Source organism: Balaenoptera physalus, assembly GCF_965194825.1.
Source record: "Balaenoptera physalus genome assembly, chromosome: 14".
Classification (NCBI taxonomy): domain Eukaryota; kingdom Metazoa; phylum Chordata; class Mammalia; order Artiodactyla; family Balaenopteridae; genus Balaenoptera; species Balaenoptera physalus.
The window spans coordinates 13,457,409-13,479,196 of NC_138893.1; the positions used below are offsets into that span (position 1 = coordinate 13,457,409).

Genomic DNA, 21,788 nt, shown 5'->3' on the forward strand with positions numbered 1-21,788 from the left:
CAGCTGACCAGAGACCTGCTTCAGCTTGGGTGGAGGGAAAGCAGGCCCAGGTGTCGTGTGCAGCAACCCTGAGTCTCTGGGGACGTCAACTGCAAGACCTCCCCGTCAATTTGCCGTATGCCTTGTGACCAGTAGCCAGAAACTTGCTCAGAGAATTTGGCAAGGATTCATTCTAGCAATACCAGAAAGGGTCGTCTACTTCCTGTTCAAGACCAAGTGACAGCTACTGCCGGGGCTCTCAGTCTGCGTCACCTTCTTCAAAGAGACAGCGGAGCTACTGCAGACGCCACACTTACAACACACGGTGGCGTCTGGCCTGACAGGTCTTCTAGGATAACGCCGAAAGGTACCTGACCCGTTCTCTAACACCAAGCTTCATACTTTTAAAATATTTTATTTTATTTTAATTAATTTTTACATTGTTATTAATTTATTTATTATTCAGTTATTTCCTTATTTCTTGCTGTATAAAATCAAAACTTCAGTGAAAAGCGAGCAAGTTCTTACCTTATATGCTTTAAATAACATACTGATGCAGTCCTGATGCAGTGGTAAAGATGTATTAAGATACTATTACATAGGGATTAGGAGAAAACTGAGTTTGCACCTCAACTCTGACATTTCTAGCTGTCCGACCTTCAAGTGACTTAACCTCTCTAAGCTTCAATTTCCTAATCTGCAGAAACAGGCCTAATAATAGTCTGCACGTCATAAGATCTTCTGAGGATTAAATGAGATAATCCACACAAAGCATTTAGCACCATGCCTGGCACCTAGCACGTGTCCAAAAGGATTGGCTATTATTAGTAGTGCCAGCAAGTCCTGGCCTTCAAGTGTCCACAAGAAAGTCAGAAACCCAGGCTGGCCTCCCTCTGCCGGCCACCACATTGTAAACTGCACCCTCCCACTGCCAGGTGAAAAGTCCGCAGAGAACACAAGCTGATCCAGCAAAAGCAAACACTGGAAATGGGAAATTGACTGCTAAAAATCACATTCACAATGAATGGCAAAGGAAAATACGAATTATCCCAGGAAACAACTGTGATTAGGTATGTCCTGTGCTGTCATTCATCTGCAGAAGTGTGGATATCGTAAGTTATTTCTATTTTATGATTTTAAAAAGTGCACTAGATCACTCCACACCAGTCAGAATGGCCATCATCGAAAAGTCTACAAACAATAAATGCTGGAGAGGGTGTGGAGGAGAAAAGGGAACCCTGCTACACTGCTGGTGGGAATGTAAACTGATACAGCCACTATGGAGAACAGTATGGAGGTTCCTTAAAAAACTAAAAATAGAACTACCATACGACCCAGCAATCCCACTCCTGGGCATGTATCCAGAGAAAACCATAATTCGTAAAGATACATGCACCTCAGTGTTCACTGCAGCACTATTTACGATAGCCAAGACATGGAAGCAACCTAAATGTCCATCGACAGAAGAATGGATAAAAGAAGATGTGGTACATATCTACAATGGAACATTACTCAGCCATAAAAAAGAATGAAATAATGCCATTTGCAGCAACATGGATGGGCCTAGAGATTATCATACTAAGTGAAGTAAGTCAGAAACAGAAAGACAAATACCCTATGACATCACTTACATGTGGAATCTTTAAAAAAATGACACAAATGAACTTATTTACAAGACAGAAGCAGACTCAGGGGCTTCAAGAACAAACTTATGGTCACCAAAGTGGAAACGTGGTGGGGAGGGATAAATTAGGAGTTTGAGATTAACGTATACACAAAACTATGTATAAAATAGATAATCAACAAGGACCTACTGTAGAGCACAGGGAACTCTACTCAATATTCTGTAATAACCTATATGGGAAAAGAATCTGAAAAAGAATAGATATGTAAATACGTATAACTGAATCACTTTGCTGTACACCTGAAACTAACACAACATTGTAAATCAACTATACTCTAATATAAAATAAAATTTTTTAAAAAAGAAAAAGTGCACTAGAATGGTCATCACCGACTTTACAGCTTATCATTGTCTCTAATTTCTAACTTATCACCCACTCCAGCCTCCCAAATGGCTATCACTACTGGGGGCTCCACTTCACATGCCAGCATCATCTTGGGTTGGCACTGGGGTACATTCTACTAGTTCCCCCAAATTCCACCCCTACTGGAATATAGCCAACATTTACATGAAATATTTCATATAAATATTGGCTATATTTATAAATGGAACATACCCTTTAAAAATTGTGAATCATTATATTGTACACCTATAACTTATACAATATTGTACAGCAACTATACTTGAATTTTTTTTAAAAAAGAGGGAAAAAAATGCCAGCAGTCACTTAAGGTGATAGTTGATGTTTAAGAGTAAGATGACAAATGTTATTTTCTTTCTTGGCATGGTTCATTTGATTTTGAGCCTGATGGCCCATCATCTGAATTATCTTGAATATCATCATCATTTTTCCTTCTAATAATAAATTCATTTTAGACCAGTGGGGAAAAATTACACACCTATTCACTAATTAGATACTCCAGAAAGAGGGAGCTCCCAGCCAGAGCAAAGGCCCTGAGGTGACGAACAGAGGAGAGAGGGAGTAGCAGGAGATGAGGAGAGAGAGGCTATGTGGTGGGCTTCATCATCAGGCCCATAGACCACTGTAAGGACCTTGGCATTTACTCTGGGGGAGTCGGGAGCCACTGGAGGGTTTGAGCAGTGTGGTGACGTGATCCACTCACATTTAGCAGGAAACCCGGATGCTCTGTTGGGAAGAGACCACAAAGGGCAGAAGCCTGGAGCCCAGTCACAAGATTCTTGCAGTTCCCTAACCAGACCTGATAGTGGCCCACTTAGAGGCGAAAGTGGGGTGATGCGCAGATTCCGGATGTCCTTCCACAGATGGGACACAGGGGACGAGAGAAGACCAAGTCAAGAGTGACTCCAGTGTGTTTGCCCTGAGCAGCCAGAAGGATGAAGTCACCATGAGCTGGGGGCGGGTGGGGAGATCTGCTGTTCCCTCTCACCAAAACATCCTTCCCCCACCAGCCCAGGCAAGTCCTACTCACCCTCAGGGTCTCAGCATCCCCTCCATGGGGCACCTTCCAGGCCCCACCCCACCCTCCAGGCAGGCTCCCTAAGACACCCAGACTCCTCGCACGAGGTACCTCACCTTGTCTCCACTAGTTCAAGGCCTCCTGTGTCCATGAGCAAAGAACTGTCACCGTGCTTGTCACATCTTGTGACCTGCACCAGGGACACCACCTGGCTCGGAGGGGCTGTGCACAAAAACATGTCCAACTAAACTCAGGTGTAGATGCCCTCATAGTGTCTATTGTTTTGTGTATTTTCACAAGTCACTTTCCATTCTTTTCATTAGCAGCTGGATGAATAAAAAAACATAATACTCATCAAATCAAAAATCCACTGCCTACCTCGCAATATTTCACTGCTCCTTCCAAAGGTGCCATCTGGGCCCATCATCCGGGCCTGCAGCTGTGCATTCTCTGACTTGGCTTCTTCCTATGTTTCCAGGTCCTGGTGATCCTCCCTGTAGTTCCCCCACACTCACACCTTCTCCATTTGCTCTGCGTCCAGTCCAGCCCACTTCTGTGGCTGAGTTATTTCCCACCCAGGACTTCGCACCCTGAGCTCCCCCATCATCTCTGCACATCGTCCACAGGGCACCACCTCCAGACACGCGGGTGTGAGCAGCTCACGAGCAAGCGAATGGACACAGGAATGCAGAGACTGTCACACGTTATCCTGAGGTGTTCTCAGAATCCCAGAGGAATTGCCTGGCCTCCAGGACGGAAGCCCAATGTCTGTGCCTGGCGTTCAGGACCAAAACTCAGCATCTGTGCCTGGCGTTCAGGACCACAAGCATGTTTGCCCAGCCTGGCTCTCTTCTGCCCCAGAGTGATGCAGTGACAAAATGAGGTTGGAAAGAACATGGAATCACAATGCTAAGAATCAGGGCATCAAACTTGTATAACCATTTTGGAAAACAGTTTGGCAGTATCTACTAATATACACTAAATATATCCCGTGATCCTATAATTCCACTCCTAGGAATATATCCAAAAGACATCCACCGAACAAGACATGTGATAAGAGTCAAAACTTTATTTACAACAGCTTGAAACTCAAAATAACTCAGATGTCTTATTAAAAGGACCACAGAAAAATAAACTACAATATTGTTATACAGTGGAAAACTACATAGCAGTAAAAAATGGTTGGACTACTGCTACATACAACAATATGGGTGACTCTCATACACACGCTGCACGATTCCATTTATATAAAGTTCAACAACAGGCAGAAAACCAAACTATGGTGAGGTCAGAATAATGTTTATCATGGGCATGGGAGGTAAAGGTATTGTCTGGGAAATGGAAATGAGGGAGTCTCACTGGGTGTTGGAAATATGCTACATCCTGATCTGGGCGGTGGTTACATAGTGCATACATACATAAAAATTCATGGATATAAAGCAGAAACTAACACACCATTGTAAAGCAATTATACTTCAATAAAGATGTTTTAAAAAAAATTCATGGAGATTTACACTGTACAATAAAGATTTATGCACCTTATTACATGTTTTACCTCAATAAAGACAATTTTAGTGCATAAAAAAAATTCAGGGCACCTGAATTCTATCACTGGCTTTGACACCGATGGAGTAGGTAGTATCTGACAGATCACTTCCCCCATTTAAGTCTCAGAGCTTCATCCATTAAATGGGAATAACAGCTTCACAAGGGGTTTAATGAATCATGATTGCCATTAAACAGCAAAGAGATGTACTGGCGATGTCTGAGCTTTGGCTACTGTAACAGAGCATCACAGACTGGGCAGCTCAGCCACAAACACTGATTTCTCACAGTTCTGAGGCTAGAAGCCTGAGCTCAGGGTGGCCACGTCAGGTTCTGGCGAGGGCCCTTTCCTGGGTTGCAGGTGGCAGACTTCTCACTGTGTCCTCACATGGCAGAAAGAGAGCAAGCTGGCCTCTTCTTACAAGGGCACTAATCCCATTCATGAGGGCTCCATCCTCATGACCTGATCACCCCAAGGGCCCAACCTCCTAATACCATCACTTTGGGATTGGGGTTTCAACATATGAGTTTGGAGGACACAAACATTCAGTCCACTGTATGCTTCAAAGGGGAAGGGGGAAGCTTCAACTAGAGTGGCCCCTTTTATCCATCAATATAGATGGTGTGGGAAAATGGTTCTTCTGAAGAGGGAGGAGTGTTTGAAAATGATTGAAAATACTGTAGTATTTTTCACTTTCTAAATGCTATGCTTATTTGTTATTTCATGTGCTCATTCAATTAACAAATATTCTGGTAACTCAACATTGTTAGGCTATAGGGTTGCAAAGATGAACAGGACATAGTCCTGGACTCAGTAACCTGGGACAAGGCTCAAAATTACCAACAGGCCTTGTCTTGTCTTCCTGTGCCGAGGTGTTGGGAGCGAGCTGCCCCATTGGTAGAGGGGGGGATGTGAAGGAGCACACAGGTATGCCCGCCAGCACCTAGGATGCCGGAGGCAAGGGCCCCAGCAAGCCACAAAGAGGCCTGTGGTGGCCGACGTGGTAATGTGCCCACCAGTGCCTGAGGATGGAGCACACTGAGGGCGAGAGGCAGTGGGTAGAGGGGACAGCCAGGTGGGTGGGAGACAGGTCACACCGAGACATAAATAAATTGATGGAACAAGTAAGCAAATACACGGAGGATAAAGAGAGCCAGGTTTTTTAGTACTGGAGGATATACTTGCAATTATGGAAAGGGGTTAGGGCAGGAAGAACTTAGGAGTGTTGTATTTGAATTAGAAGAACTTCTATGAACTGCTAGTTTCTAATACAGATACTCGCAGACAGATATGGAAATAGTTATAGATGTATGTGTATGTGTTTACATATATTTTCTATCTTTATCCACTGAGAAAGCCTAGACGCAACGATAACCCAGCAGCAGTGACCACAGGGATCCTGATTTCTAAACACCATGAAAGGAATCGGAGTCCCTTGGAGGAATGGCTGATTCTAGGCCTGAGGCAGGGCCAGTTCAAGATGAGTCTGGAATATCTTGTTGTACAAAAAAGTTAGGACAAGCTAAAGACTGATGGGGACATGTCACGTGAACAGAAGAGCCACTTTGAAGGGGCTCCCATAGGCCAAATCTGGGATAATTCAAGAATGAAATAGATAATGCTATTAATGAAGTACAACCCATCGAATAGAATAGGAACCCAATGCATCCATGCCAAAAAATCGCCAACTGCTAAAAAGGAATGGAGTTTTGGTGAGGTGCAGGGTAGCAGTGTAATCTTAGCATCTAATCAGTTTCCAGAGGGCAAATGGTAACCTCGTGCTGAGAAGCCTGGAAGCCACAAGCGTAACCAGATGGTCAAGGTTAACATCAGCAGCAGTGGGACAGGTCTACCAAGTGTGACACCTGATAAGATGCACCAAGAAGTACACAGTATCATTTCCATCACGTCCCTGTCAGGGCTGCACGACCTGAATCCAGTCACGAGGAAACATCAGTGGACCCAGGTTGAAGGTCGCCCGACAAAATGTGAGGTCTGCACGCCTCGAAACTTTCAAGGACATAAGGACTGAGTACTGAAGGATGGTTCTAAATAGGAGGAGACTAAAGGAACATGACAACCACACGCAATGTGTCTTCCTGACCCAGGAGGGAGAAAAGCACAACATTGGGATCGCCGGTGACGTGTGAATGGGGTCTGAGGGCCGGATGGCAGCAGTGGGTCAGTGCTGATTCCTCAGCTGGGAGGGTTGCAGGGGAGGGGGGGTGTGAGTGTCTTCGTTTGGGGAAATACATCATGGGGTATGTAGAGCTGATGGGGAATCACATCCGAAGCTCACTTTCCAGCAGTCAGAAAGACTAGCGATACGTGCATCCAGCTGCGGAACCAGAGTGAGGGAGATATGCGAGTTCTTTGTACTGTACTTTCAACTCTTCTGTAAGTGGAAAATTATTTCAAAATAAATTCTTTCTAAAAATTATAAATAGCTAACTACAGCACAACTAAATGCTGCATTTGTGAATTCATGTCATTTGTGTGAATCCTGCTGTTTCTCTATGAAAACCTCTCCCATCATGCTCTCTATTTGGCCAGTGGTTTGAGGAAACATAACTTCACTGTCTCTGGCTTTTCTTTCTTGTAAACGTCTGCAAGATTTCTGCAGACACTGGTCATCTGATTTCAGTTTGTAGCTCGAGATCAAAAGCCAGAATTGTAGAGAATGCAGGTGCTGAATAAATGTGGTTGACTAACCATCTGACTGATAGAACACCAACAATTCAGAATTTGGGTCACATTTGTAAACAACGCTGAAGAGTAAAAACAAAGTTAACCGTGAAAGACATTACCAAGCGCTAAGCAAAATGATGCATTGAATAATATGTTCTTAATGATACTGTAAATTTACTTTATGATTCTAACACACTTTATTTGTAGGACCTCAGCAAAGAAAACGCTAACCAACCTCTCATTCCATTTTGGATCAAGCAAATGCATTTTTTGATGCTGCTACAGCATACTTATTAATGTTTAATTTAGGGGCAGTGCTCATCTGTTATTCACTGGCACCTCAGTCCTAAGTACCTGTTACTTGGGCGACAATGTAGAAACAGAATGAAAGAAAAGCACTTTCTACATCTATGAATAAATAAGCAAATAGGTATTTACAGAGCAGCAAGAAATCTTCACACATAAAGACATCCTGCTAAACAGATTCAATTCCTACTGCTTTGTTCTGTCTGTGGGATGACAGAATACATGGCGTAAACCATTTTCTTGGCTGTGCAGCCATTCTACATTCTAAGGAGGCCCTTTAAAGTTAAGAAGCCATCAATGTCTTCCTAAGTCATTTTCCCTTGGTTTGTACATAAGAAATGCTATTCATTGAGAGCAGAATATTGTAACAATTCCACATGACCTTACACATCGTGTGAGATGACCAGTTTACAAAGAACAAGACTGTAATAAAAGGGCTTCCCTGGTGGCTCAGTGGTTAAGAATCCGCCTGCCAACGCAGGGGACACGGGTTCTATCCCTGGTCTGGGAAGATCCCACACGCCGCGGAGCAACTAAGCCCGTGCGCCACAACTACTGAAGCCCGCGCACCTAGAGCCTGTGCTTCGCAACAAGAAAAGCCACCGCAATGAGAAGCCCTCGCACTGCAACGAAGAGTAGCCCCCAGTTGACACAACTGGAGAAAAGCCCACACGCAGCAACGGAGACCTAACGCAGCCAAAGATAAAATAAATAAATTTAATAGGAAGAAAAAGACTGTGATAAAATGTATTTCAGACTAACCCAAGCCAGCCTCTGACATTTCAGTGTGTTGGAATTTGTTGGACTCATTATCATAAAAATCAGCCACTATTGGGGCACTAAAGCCTTCAGGCATAATAATCATTTTTGAGCATCTATTACATGCCCGGCACCATATATACAGTATTTCTGAGCTTCACAGAAACTTGTAGAGCAGGAATACAAATGCAGAACCTAAAATGCAGAGCATTTAAGTAATGTGCCCAAGGCCTCAGAATGAGTAAGCAGCAAAAGTCAGAATCTGAACCTTGACTCTTCTGGTGCCAAACCCTGGGGTTTTTCTCTTATACTTCCCAGGAGCCACCCCTGAAGCGATGCCTGCTGCTATAGTTTCCCCATCACACAGGGATGCTGTCTGTCTATTCATTTGTCTGGCTCCCTGGAGACTGGTATCCACTGGGCAGGGCCGAGCCTTAGTCATCTCTGCCAATATCCAGTTCAGCGCTAGGCACACAATAGGTACGGGGTAAAGGCTGTATAAATAAATGAATGTCTACATTTGTATGAAGAGCACTGTAGACACAGAAAAATAACAACCATTCTACCTTGCTATCTATCAATCACGTTATCCTCACAATGACCTCATGAGGGAAACACGGTTGTTCCTACTTTGCAGATTGAAACACTGAGGCTCATGGAAAGTTTAAGAGATTTTTTCTGGGTTAGTCGCACCGCTGTGTGGATTCAGAAATAAAGCCAAAGGTCTCTCTGACTCCAAAACCTGTGTGCTTCACACTGCGTTCTACAGGGACGATCACATCCTACAGTGTAGACCATAACCTGAAATACACACCCAGATGCGTTATGCAAATGCAAACTATCAACTCTTCTTTCACCTGACCCACCTTTCTCACAGAAAGCAGTCAGAAGCCAAAACAAACAAACAAACCAACTGGCAATAGTGAAAACAGCCTCAGATCCAATTCTAGGGGAATGGTTAAATAAACTATGGTATAGCCACTCATATGGAATGGTATGTAGCAAGTCAAAAAACAATTAGAAAAACTGTGAGGGAATATTTTAATATTACAAGAGAAAAACAGGATACAAAATTATATGCACATAGGATCTGTATTGTAAGTTATAAATATGGTTTTTTAAAAACCCGGGAGAAACTAAGAGTTTTGGCAATCAATCGTGCGATTGTAGGTGATTTTTTTCTCAATTTCACTGCTTATCAAATCAGCTGTAAAATCTTGAGCTGTTCAGTAGTTAGAAAAGCATTCTGTTTTTTTAAAGTGTACTGGTTACTTATACTGCTCTTTGATTTCTGCATTAAAAACGGAGATTTGATTTCCTCAAATTCTTAATGCTAAACTGCTTAGGGTAAGCTTGGTCTGCCTGGGTCACAGAGCTTTTCAGTGTATCCCAAAGAGGATTGCCAGAAATGTTATATTTTAAGCTCACTGATGTGTGGAAAGAAGACTAAGAAATCACTTTGGTTGTGGTATAAAAGGAAAAACAAACATTTGAGGGAGATACAAAAATTTCAGGAGACAAGCAATAATTTAACCGTGATACTTGCCCACTCAGCACTTAGCCTGTCACCTTGTTCTTAGTACGTATGTGTTGATTCACTCTGAAGTATTTCCATAGAATATTGGGTTTGAAGCATCTGTTCTTCCTCAGTAAGACTCTACCAGGCAAAATGAATTGTGAGTGATCAAAATAACAAAAGTAATGAAACTTCCAGGTTCTTCCCCAGGTCTTAGGTGTGTCATAAGACTAACAAGCACTGTGTGTGAGTGTGTGTGAGTGTGTGAAAGGCATGCACACAAATGCTGTCAGTTGGCTTGCTTCAAGTAGCAGTATTCAGACACATCAGAAAACATACAGAATTCCTCAGGATCATGAGCTTGTAAAAGGAAGGCATGGTTATGGGCCCCTCCAAAATACTCTTTGCCTCAACTCTTAAAACTAAATTCATAAGAAAATGTTTCTTTCACCAAACGTCAATCACCAAATGTCTTAGGGAAGTAACTGACCAACTGAATTTTGGTCACTTTTTATAAAAGCCTCAGATTTTCCGAACTATAAACATCGTCTCTAAAGTATGTTTTCACAGATGCGGTGGAAAACTGGATCACTGCATCTGTGTGCTCTGTGTTCATCGTTCAGAATCTGCAGAGGCTGAATTTCCACTGGCAGCTCAGTTGTCCGTGTATTTCTAAGAGCCACGGAAGGGGCCCCCCAGCAGTCCAACCACTTCCGACACCACTGTTACCACCACTTCCACTCCCACCATCACCACCAGCCCTGCTGCCACTGCCTCACCCTACTGAATATATTAGGAAGAGAGACCCATCCAGCTCTCCAGCTGTTTACTGGGAGACATGAGTTGAAAGCACTTACAAGACGGAGGAACATTCATTTCCAAACAGCTGCAAAGTAGAGAACCCAAAAGAAAGGACAAGAGAGGAAAAGCCACTTAGCAGCACAACGAAAAGAGTTCAAAAGAACACACCCCAGGGCTTCCCTGGTGGCACAATGGTTGAGAATCTGCCTGCCAATGCAGGGGACACGGGTTCGAGCCCTGGTCTGGGAAGATGCCACATGCCGCGGAGCAACTGGGCCCGTGAGCCACGACTACTGAGCCTGCGCATCTGGAGCCTGTGCTCCGCAACAAGAGAGGCCGCGATAGTGAGAGGGCCACGCACCGCAATGAAGAGTGGCCCCCGCTTGCCGCAACTAGAGAAAGCCCTTACACAGAAACGAAGACCCAACACAGCCAAAAAATTAAAAAATATAAAAATAAATAAATAAATTTAAAAAACAAACAGAAAAAAAAGAATCCACCTGCCAGTGCAAGGGACACCGGTTCGAGCCCTGGTCCGGGAAGATCCCACATGCTGCGGAGCAACTAAGCCCACACGCCACAACTACTGAGCCTGCGCTCTAGAGCCCGCGAGCCACAACTACTGGGCCCACGTGCCACAACTACTGAAGCCCGCGCACCTAAAGCCTGTGCTCTGCAACAAGAGAAGCCACGGCAATGAGAAGCCCATGCACCGCAACTAGAGAAAGCCCGCACGCGGCAACGGAGACCCAACGCAGCCAAAAATAAAATAATTAATTAATTAATTTTTAAAAAACATACACCCCAAAATATTAACAGTGGCTATCTCAAATAAAGGTGATTTTTTTATTTATATTTCTGAACTTTCCAGATGTTTTTACAATGATCATGTATTGCTTAAAATTCCACTTTTATATAAAATCATCTAAACACCCCAGTTAAAAGGTAGAGATAGTCAGATTGGGTAGAAAGCCAAGATTCAGTTATATGCTGCCTAAAAGAAACCAGTCCAGCTTTGTTTGGATTAGCATTAGGATGATATATCTCTTTGCATGGTATTACTTTAAACCTTTTTATGTTTTTACATTTAAAATGTGTTCCTTAACAAGGACCTATGATATAGCACAGGGAACTATACTCAATATTTTGTAATAACCTATAAGGGAAAAGAATCTGGAAAAGAATATTTTATATATATGTGTGTGTATACACACACACACACACACACACACACACACACACACACACACACACATAACTGAATCACTTTGCTGTGCACCTGAAACTAACACAACATTGTAAACCAACTGTACTTCAATTAATTAATTAACTAATAAAAATGAATTTTGATAGATTAAAAAATTCCATTTTTAGAAATAAAAGGCATTATCAGCTGGTTCATTCAGGCAACAGCAAGCAAGTTTCCTACCTGGAGTCAACTAGCATGAATTATGAAGTAAACACAGCTGGGTATGATTTTTTTTTTCAGCCATTTAAAAAATGTGTAAACTGTGAAAGAGAAACCCTTGTTTAAAATGTAATGGCAGGGGCTTCCCTGGTGGCGCAGTGGTTGGGAGTCTGCCTGCCAGTGCAGGGGACACGGGTTCGAGCCCCGGTCTGGGAAGATCCCACATGCCACGGAGCAACTGGGCCCGTGAGCCACAATTGCTGAGCCTGCGCGTCTGGAGCCCGTGCTCCGCAACAAGAGAGGCCGCGGTGGTGAGAGGCCCACGCACCGTGATGAAGAGTGGTCCCCACTTGCCGCACCTAGAGAAAGCCCTCGCACAGAAACGAAGACTCAACACAGTCATAAATAAATAAATAAATAAATAAAAGACCGTGAATTTCTTTAAAAAAAAAAAAAATGTAATGGCAGGGGCTTCCCTGGTGGCACAGTGGTTGAGAGTCTGCCTGCCAATGCAGGGAACACGGGTTCGAGCCCTGGTCAGGGAAGATCCCACATGCCGCGGAGTAACTAGGCCCGTGAGCCACAATTACTGAGCCTGGGCGTCTGGAGCTTGTGCTCTGCAACAAGAGAGGCCGCAACAGTGAGAGGCCCGTGCACCGCGATGAAGAGTGGCCCCCGCTCGCTGCAATTAGAGAAAGCCCTCGCACAGAAACGAAGACCCAACACAGCCAAAAATAAATAAATTAATTAATTTTTTAAAAAATGTAATGGCAGATCCTCCTACATGAAACAATTTTTATGCCATGTTCTTCACTTTAATTGAATTTAGATATATGATGAGTCATTACCAAAATGGCTCAATCACTTCGGCAATTACTAATTCACTCAGCAATCTAGGTGCACGGCTGATAAATGGAACACCTCTGTGTACTGAATATTGAAGTTTATTGGGATGAAAAGAGCAATGCTTTATGGCAGACTGACCACACCAACAAGGCTGTGGGACACTTCTGGAAAGCAACAGCACAACTTAAGGATTTGGCCATTGATCCTTGGGCCTCCTATAGAATGACACTATTGCAAATCCAAGTGGCCACTTTGGAGCCTCTCCTTCATGGGCTCCTTTATCTTTCTCCACCTCTGTTAAAGGGTTTGGGACCGTTTAATAGTTGACATGCCTCTCAGTCCTCTGAACCTTCTATTGGCACCGAGGCTATTTTTAGAAATCATACAGAGGAAAAGAGTTCAAATGCCTGTTCATTCTCTCTCTCCATTGGTTTGGGTTACGTTCCATTTTCACTATCAAACTGGACACAGCATCCAATTAGTTCCTATGAACAGATTTCTCATGAGCAATTTGCTCTGCTGGTGTTTTCAGACAAAATTAGCTGGACACATCTGCTCGTCACCACTCAAAAACCACAGGCTCCCTCACCCTTTTAATAGTAATCGCTGCAACCTGTAATCTTTTCAGACTTAATTGTTCTTTTGTAGAACATCTTTGAACATATTCAGCTCTAATGGAATTCGGGATATTAGGAGTGCACTGTTGACCAACTGCTGTCATTATTTTAAAAATATAATGCAAATCACATTGACGTGTCTGTCCCTTTCGACAGTGGACAAATGGAACACACCAGTGTGATAGTGCCAAGAGGATTCTACTGAATTGATCTCTGGCTAATGACATGGCAACGTGAACAGCTTAAATTCTCTGAGGGGCATAAAGGGATCGAGGTAAAATGGCATATTGCAACAAATAAAACCGTGACCTTCAATTCAAAGGCGATGTTCATGGAGAGGAATCACAGAACAGCAGCCAGCGATCAGAATTGCCAACAAAGAGCGACCATTTCAGCGTGCTGTGAACCTGCAAACGCACCGGTTTCAAGCAATGCCTCTATAAAGAGTAAGGAGAAGCTACAGGATGTAAAAGGCCCTCTAGTTTTAGAAGCATCTTCCTGGAGTCCTTAGGCACCTTGCAGATCTTAGAAATAAAACTGGAGTTGGTAGGAACATTCTCCCAGAGCAGGAAGGCAATAGTAACAAGAAAGCAGATACAAGAAACACCTTGAATCCTTTGTGGAACGAACTAAATTGCCCACATGGTCCCATGTGGCAGCCAGTCACGGTGCCCAGCCATTAGGCCCTTCAGTACTTAAGTATAACTCCAAGGGCAGAGCTTCCAAACCCCTGAGCTACAAAAATAAGAGTGGTTGGCGGATCAGTGACCCTTACTTGATGAAGAAGTCCAACTCGTGGACCCAGAAGGGGGCTCCCGGCAGGTGCGGACCCGGAGCAGGACGACCGAGCTCCTGAAGGCGGAGGATGATGTCGCCTTGTTGACGGCTGTCTCCCGCCACCTAACACAGTCAATATTTACGGACTTAGTCAATATTTATGGAGTGAGTGGGGAAGGCTATGTGCACACTCTCAGAACAAACCCTGGCTTTAAATTCCTGAAAACTAGAATCTTAAAGATAAACGTCACAGATTGTATGTTACCCTAAAGATAATATCTAAGGATGTATAAAATGATCAGGTAAACAGTTTAAAGGGGATTGGTGTGATTCCTCTCTCTGTGTGTAAGATCCTCTAGTATGAGAAGAAAATCAAAAATGTTTAATGATTTCTTTGCTGAAGGATCAGAAGCCCCAGATTTTAGTCCCAGATCCACTGGGCCCAACTTTGTAATCTTGGGATTATTTAATCTCTCTAAGACTCAGTTCCTCATCTGAGGATATCTGAAGAATCACATTAATTAACTTGTGCCACCGGCTTACTGTGAAATGGCAAGGAAAGAACACCTGTGAATGGTTTTGAAAAATACAAGTGGCAGAGTTGTTACAAAAAGTAAAAATGATTCAAAGAACTGCTGTGATGGCCCAACTTGTTGATTCAGATTTACTTCAACTCAAATGACATCGCTTTAAAATGCAGCATACATTCCGTGTGGCCCAGAACCTGGAGGGCTGTCAGCTATGGAGGAGTTTATGCCAGGTCTCGCTGTGTGTATCCTTTAGCGTAACGTAAACTACATCAGCTTCCTGGCTCCCTGCCCATCCTCCGTTCACACACGTAGGCAGCACAAGCTTTAGCTTCTAGGGTACCAATGCTTCTGAGCCATCCAGAAGTCAGGAAGCCCTTGGAGAAACATCATGACACACTGATAGACTAGGCATTCACAGAAATATCCATAGGTATGCCAGATAAAATTACAGCGAGGGGCACTGGGGTCCAGGAAGTAGAGAGAGAAAGAAAACAAAAAACAAAAAAAACACAACTGTAGGACTAGGCATGACAAAGACTTTCTGAGTTTTCCACTGCTAATCTTTTGCTACATGTTCATGAATTTTATTATCTTGCAGCCCCCAGCAAACAAGTGGTATCAGGTACTGATGCACTGGTTTTTTTAAGAAAAAATGATGATATTACTCACGACCAAGTACTGACTGCATTAATACGTCAACTCTACTCCCAGGTAGATTCTATTAAGCACGCAAGTCCTCTCTGAATTAGCGATCCTGAATTGTTGCACACCAGATTCCTGCAGGGAGGGTAACATCTCACAGTTGACCCTTCCCTATCAAAGCCTAAGGAGGAACGTGTGTATCTCCAGAAGGATCGTGCAGTGCGTCCATGTCTCCTCTCTTGGACTCTAAAACCACCTCCTGAAGTAGGACAGAGCAGCAAAGCCACACGACTTGGGACCACATGGTGCTGGCCACCTCAGAATTGATTTTACCTAAATGCATTCCGGGGTGATACTATCCACCCGTAAGAACTGGTCCCTGAGAAGTCGACTGCTTCAGGGATATTGTCTTTGACGTCACGGGGAGGAAATGCATCTCCCCTACTCCTTAGGCATCGACGGGGAGGGCTTTCCCTACCTGCCACCAGCCCCACCTGCCCAGGGAGATGGAGCGGGTTTCCTGGTTGGTGAGTCTGAGAGAGCAGGACTGAGCAGGCAAAGCTCAGACCCTTCCAACCTCCCCCCTTGTTGGAGGCCAGATGGCCCTGGAAAGCACTCATTCTGCTCTGCTCCTGCAGGAACTTAGGTGCGGACCAGGGTAGACCCCTAACGAAGAGGAGACCGCAGCTTCTCACCGCCTGTGGCCCAGTGAGTGGTTCTCATTCTGGGGTCTGGTAGCAGGAAGCCCACCGTTGCCATCCATCCAACCACATTCTAGAACGTTGGCCTTCGCAGTTCCAGAGCCGCTATTTAGATCTCCATCTGTGTTTGCCCTTTCTGTTATCTCTCCACTGGCTCATAACACGGGGAAGGCAAGGTGTCATTGGGGACGTGCCAGTTAGGACGCTACTGTCTCTCAGCCCCCACCTTCTTCTCTGCGGTGCTGAGGCTGGACCTCGGCAGAACAACCGCCCTGGTGACTGTCACAGGCCCCCCTCAGGCTCCGCTAGAGAGAGAGGCTGCGAGGCCAGGGGCATAGACTTGCTCCTGCCCACCTGCCCCCCCGCGTGGCTGTCCTATCCTGTCTGTGACACCCTGGCAAGGCCAGGCTGCAGCATTCCATCCCAGGAGCTGCGACTCACTCCAGTGTGCCGTTTTCCCAGCGCTCACAGGACCGGCCTCACCCCCCTCCAAGGCCCTGGGCCCAGCGGGCCGGGGCCACCCCCTCGGTGTGTGGACACAGGGGCTGGGAAGCAGCTCAGGCAGGGCCAACTTGACTTTCCCAGCACGTGGGGAAAATACCGCCGTTATTCCAAGATGGATGGAAAATACGAGAATTACTGCACTCAGTAACCAAGAGACAATTCAATCTCCCTTGACCATAGCCTCTCCAGGCTCCTGATCACTGGGGACTTCCTCGTGGTTGGTGGGGACCCAGGCTGAGCCCCACGTCCACTTCCACACTCCTGTCATTCGGGACCAAAACTGGCAACAACTCGGGTGGAGGGCCTGGAGCCAAAGCAGGCCATTAGGGACCCAGCTCACTGCTTCTAGAAACAGACAGGGACCCCACAGGCAATGGAGAACCCGTCCATGGTGAAGGGGAAAATAAAGAACAGGAGTGGATGGGAACCCAATCCTGTAGACAAAACCACGTATCTGGTCAAATGGCGGTGGCATGTCGTTCGTAAGATCAAAGCTGTGCTGGGCACTTGGTCCTCAGGGTCACCTGGATGACTAGCCTCACCGGACAGAGGGAGACTCGAGACGACAAAAGAACCATCCTGAACCTTTCCTTCCTAGGGAGAGGTGGAATTGTTCAGAGGAATGTCGGGATTACAGTGGACGTGGGCCGCAGTTCAGAACAGAAGGTAAGGCCAGACTCTGGAGCCAGCTATCCGCCCACAGACCGCTGAGAAGGAGTTCCAGGACAAGTCTGCCCTGGGTCTACACACAGAAGCCAAAGAGAAGAAGCAAGGAGAAAAGGCTGTTTTGGACGACAGAGTGGAAACAGAGCCCATGGCACTGCAGAGGCCTGCAGGGCAGGGGTTACTGCACACTGTTTCTCTCCCCGAGGTCAAGGACCTCAGGAAAACCACCTTGAAGTTGGGGGATGCCTGAAAGAAGGGTAAACTGCATCTCATTTGGGGCTAAATGTTTGCTGAGTTCAGAACCCACAGGCCACTCTGGTGCCACCTTCAAAGATGGTAAGAAGTCCTCGGGGAGAAAGCAGAGTGGGGAAAAAGGCAAAAGTCTCTCCTGGAGCCCTGCTGTTTCCTGAAGAGCCAGGGATTTCCAGGCTTCCCGAAGACCCAGGCAAGCAAGCAGGGGCCCCTGGTGTCCCCAGAGACAGCCCAGAGGAACAGCACTGCCCCAGCCCCATGCAGGGTGTGTGCCAGCTGAGTATTCAGTCATCTGAGGAACAGAACTGTACTTTTCAAAATGCTGGCCCAGCCCGTTAGTGGGTGGTAATATCAATTTAAAGGATGGAGACCAACATTCACTTTTCCTGAACTAGAATAGAACAAATGCCGTGTCGACAGGGCTGTGTTTTCGTCTGTGCATGTATATGCTCAGGGTGTATTTCTTCCTGTAGGTCACTGCCAAAAACCACGAAATTCACTGACCTGGGCAATTAATTGTCCAGACAGCAGCAAGCTTGCCACCAAGCACTTGAGGTACCTCGGGTGAGTGTATGAAGCCCTTCCACAACCCCCAAAAGAGTGAGGAGGGAGGGAGGGAGAGGATGAACCTCTGTTCTGGGCCCTCCTCCTCCCAGTGGGTCCTGGAGGCTGCAGAGGCTGATGTGCAGGGTAGGAGGGGGCAGAGGCTGGAAGGCTGAGTCTGAGGATAACACGGAGTAATAAGCCGATCGATGAGACAAAAGTCTCCAGAGCAGACTATAAACTATAAGTTATAAACCAGAATGGGACCCATATTTTAAAATGTCTGCTCTGGGCTGACTGTCAGAGAAGTCTGATGTGGTCATCGTGTTATAAGAAATCTAACCGTTGATGGAAGTGTGAGAAGGAAGGACTCCCACTTCAACTGGACCAGAAATAAGTTCCATGAAAAGAGTAAGTCCATAGCCAGTGCATCTGACCTCATAGCAACATTTCTGGAGGAGAGGGGTGACTGTCATCACCTTACAGACCTGAGTCTGCCAGGCAAGCAACTTCCTGCCCAGGCGCTCTGCTTGCAATTAGTACATGTTGCTACCACGGGGAGAAGGAGTGCTCAGTTATGGTCCTGGAGGCCCCAAAAGCTAAGTTCCCATAATTCACATTAATCGCTGCATATTTTTCTTTTCACTTTTGGGTGGGACTTTTTCCCTATAAAAATCTAATTGTCCTGTTCATTGCAGCACTATGTACAATAGCCAGGACATGGAAGCAACCTAAATGTCCATTGACAGATGAATGGATAAAGAAGATGTGGCACATATATACAATGGAATATTAGCCATAAAAAGGAACAAAATTGAGTTATTTGTAATGAGGTGGATGGACCTAGAGTCTGTCATACAGAATGAAGTAAGTCAGAAAGAGAAAAACAAATACCATATGCTAACGCATATATATATGGAATCTAAAAAAGTGGTACTGATGAACCTAGTGGCAGGGCAGGAATAAAGACACAGACGTAGAGGACAGACTTGAGGATACGGGGGGAAGGGGAAGCTGGGACGAAGTGAGAGAGTAGCATGGACATATATATACTACCAAATGTAAAATAGATAGCTAGTGGGAAGCAGCAGCATAGCACAGGGAGATCAGCTTGATGCTTTGTGACGACCTAGAGGGGTGGGATAGGGAGGGTGGGAGGGAGGCTCAAGAGGGAGGGGACATGGGGATATATGTATGCATATAGCTCATTCACTTTGTTGTACAGCAGAAACTAACACAACATTGTAAAGCAATTATACTCCAATAAAGATGAAAAAATTCAAAACAAAAATCCAATTATCCAAACAGATGTTGAACAGTAGTGGGTTTTCACATCATAATAGGGGACATTAGTGGGGAAAGTCTTAGGGTGGGAAGAAATGCCCGGTTGACTTTTCTCAGGCCCATGGTCAGCATCCAAACAACTGCTATCCTGAAAGAAAGACAGAGAGAGAGAGAGAGAGAGAGAGAGACAGAGAGAGAGACAAGAGGGGCAGGATGCCTCCCTGATCTGGAATGAGCATATCCTTCCATCCAACTCCTCTTTTTCTTTTGTCTACAGAAGTAATGGTTGGCTCTGTGTATATCCGTTTGTTTTGTCTCATTTAAATTTTGGAAGTTTCATTAATAGGAGTTTGGTTTAGGATGTCGAGGTTTGCCTGGTGGATCCAAAGCAATTGGTTCCGCTGCCAAAAAGAAAATACATCCCTCTAAGTGGTACGGACACAGAATAACATCATTGACCGGGACGAACAGCGTTGGGAGCGCCTGCTGTTTATGCTGGAAAGCCGCACTTGTATGAGCTCATCGGACGCACCCGTGCTACGTGGGCAACTAGAAGGATTTGTTTCATAGCAAACCACGCTTGCCAATCCTGTCCTTACTGCTCAGGACCGGGTTAGACTCAAGTTCCATTGTCCTTCCAGGCTAAGCCCTTCCAGCATACTGTGTCTTTGGACACTCAGAGGTCAAGCTTCCATTACATATGAAAAAGAAGCCTGGATGTAGAAGGGTTCTCTTCCTTCCTCTCATCCACGTTTCAGAGTTTCTGAGGCATCATCTTGAAGTTCTCATCATGGCGCTTTTCAACTATTTTTGTTTACTTCTTGGTTTCTCGTTTGGTTTGGTTTTGCTTTGCTTTTTTAGCAGTGGGACACTTTTTGAGATGAAACCTTAGAGGAGTCCTAAGAACAGATAAAGCCAAGGCACTCCGGTGCTCTGGACGGTCCCCCAAGGCAACCCTGGGACCCCTCAGAACACAGCTTGAAAATCACAGCCTTCCGGCATTCTGAAGAAAATACATAGATTCAGAAGTGTTAAGGAGCTGCCAGCCCCAAGTTGCCAAGCGTTTGTTGCTGCCCCAACTTCATAGGATGTAAGTGAGCATTTCACTGTATGAGGTCTTTAAGAGCAACAAAAGGTTTACATCTTCATCCACTGTTTTGATAGAGACTCTTATTTCAAAGATGTGAGTGAATTTCTGATTCCACAGATAATGCATAAAATATCAATCTCAGCAAGATTCACTTACTTGAAACATGAGGCGAAGTCCCCAGCTGTGGTACTGAGGGCTTTATCAGATTTCTAACTTTCCAAAGCATGTTTTTAATATTTTCTTTTCCCTCTTAAAAACTTTTTTCTCTTTCTGTTTTCTTTCTTTTTTTTTTTTTTAATTTGTAGAGACCACTATCCATGGCTCCCCAGAGACAGGCCCAGCCGACATTTTGGCAAAGTTCTTTCAATCAACCCACTTTCTGTATCCATTATTGCCTTTGTTTCCCACATGGGTTCAGAGAGGGGGACAGGGCAGATGCAATTGTACCCATTTAGCAGATGACGATGTGATTTCTCACATCAAACATCTCTGGCTCTGGAAAAAGTTCCAGAATGACACACTCATTTTCCATTTTTAATTTTCATGATTGGGACCTCCCGTTGCCCTCCACTCCAAACAAAAATGTCATCCTTCCACGGGCTTCCTGAAGGGATGAAGTTGATCACCTGCGGTCATCCATGCAGTTGGTACCAGAACTAGGGCTACAACCTAAGTGGACTGGTTCTCAGCAGCATCTCCCTCCACCAAACCCACCAGGCTGAACCTCAGCACATGTCTTCCCGCTTCCCAGAGCCACTCCTGCCCCACCGCTGTCTGGGGACGGAGCAAACGTGCAAAGTTCACTGCCAGCCCTCCTGGGGAATCACTCGATGGTAGAAAACTAAAGGGAAGTATAAAGTGTAGGGAAAGGCAAAAATGAAGCTACAGAAACAGTGAGGAGAAAACATCCTGTGACATTTTGGCAAAGAGAGGAAGAGAGCTAACAAAGACAGAAAGTCACAAGAATACAGAGGGATCAAGTCCATGGCAATGAAGATTCATTATGAACAAACCTCACTGAAAAACAAACTCCCAGAGGAGCTAATTACACGAGATGCTCTGGCAGTGACTCAGGCAGCAGGCATGCTAAGCCACCCCCAGGGACATGCGAGTCACCACATCCCACAGCTAACGGGCGACGATCTCCTTGCAAACAATAAGCTTCTGTCAGGTTAGCGTTCTCTCAAGCCTGTCAATTGTAACACAGTTTGTGTTAGGAGACAGGCTGGCACATTGTATAAAGGTCAAGTGGAAAACTGTCCCTTCTGCT

At 45.1% G+C, this 21,788-nt stretch overlaps 1 protein-coding gene across 25 annotated transcripts in view; it reads right to left on the reverse strand.

The window, feature by feature from the left end:
* The window catches only part of DISC1 (DISC1 scaffold protein), a 598,559-nt gene that overhangs the window by 495,338 nt on the left and 81,433 nt on the right, over positions 1-21,788 (reverse strand). Inside the window, exons 1-2 of one of the 25 annotated variants that reach the window (XM_082422974.1) lie at positions 3,159-3,329; positions 2,728-2,943 (exon numbers count right to left, since the gene is read on the reverse strand). The exons of 21 other annotated variants lie outside the window; for them this stretch is intronic. Coding sequence is in view for 2 of the 4 variants with exons in the window: in XM_082422975.1 (XP_082279101.1) it covers positions 9,918-9,998; positions 14,305-14,429 (206 nt within the window). In the remaining 2 variants the exon portion in view is untranslated. 3 more of the 25 variants (XM_082422975.1, XM_082422973.1, XM_082422977.1) reach the window with 3 other exon arrangements.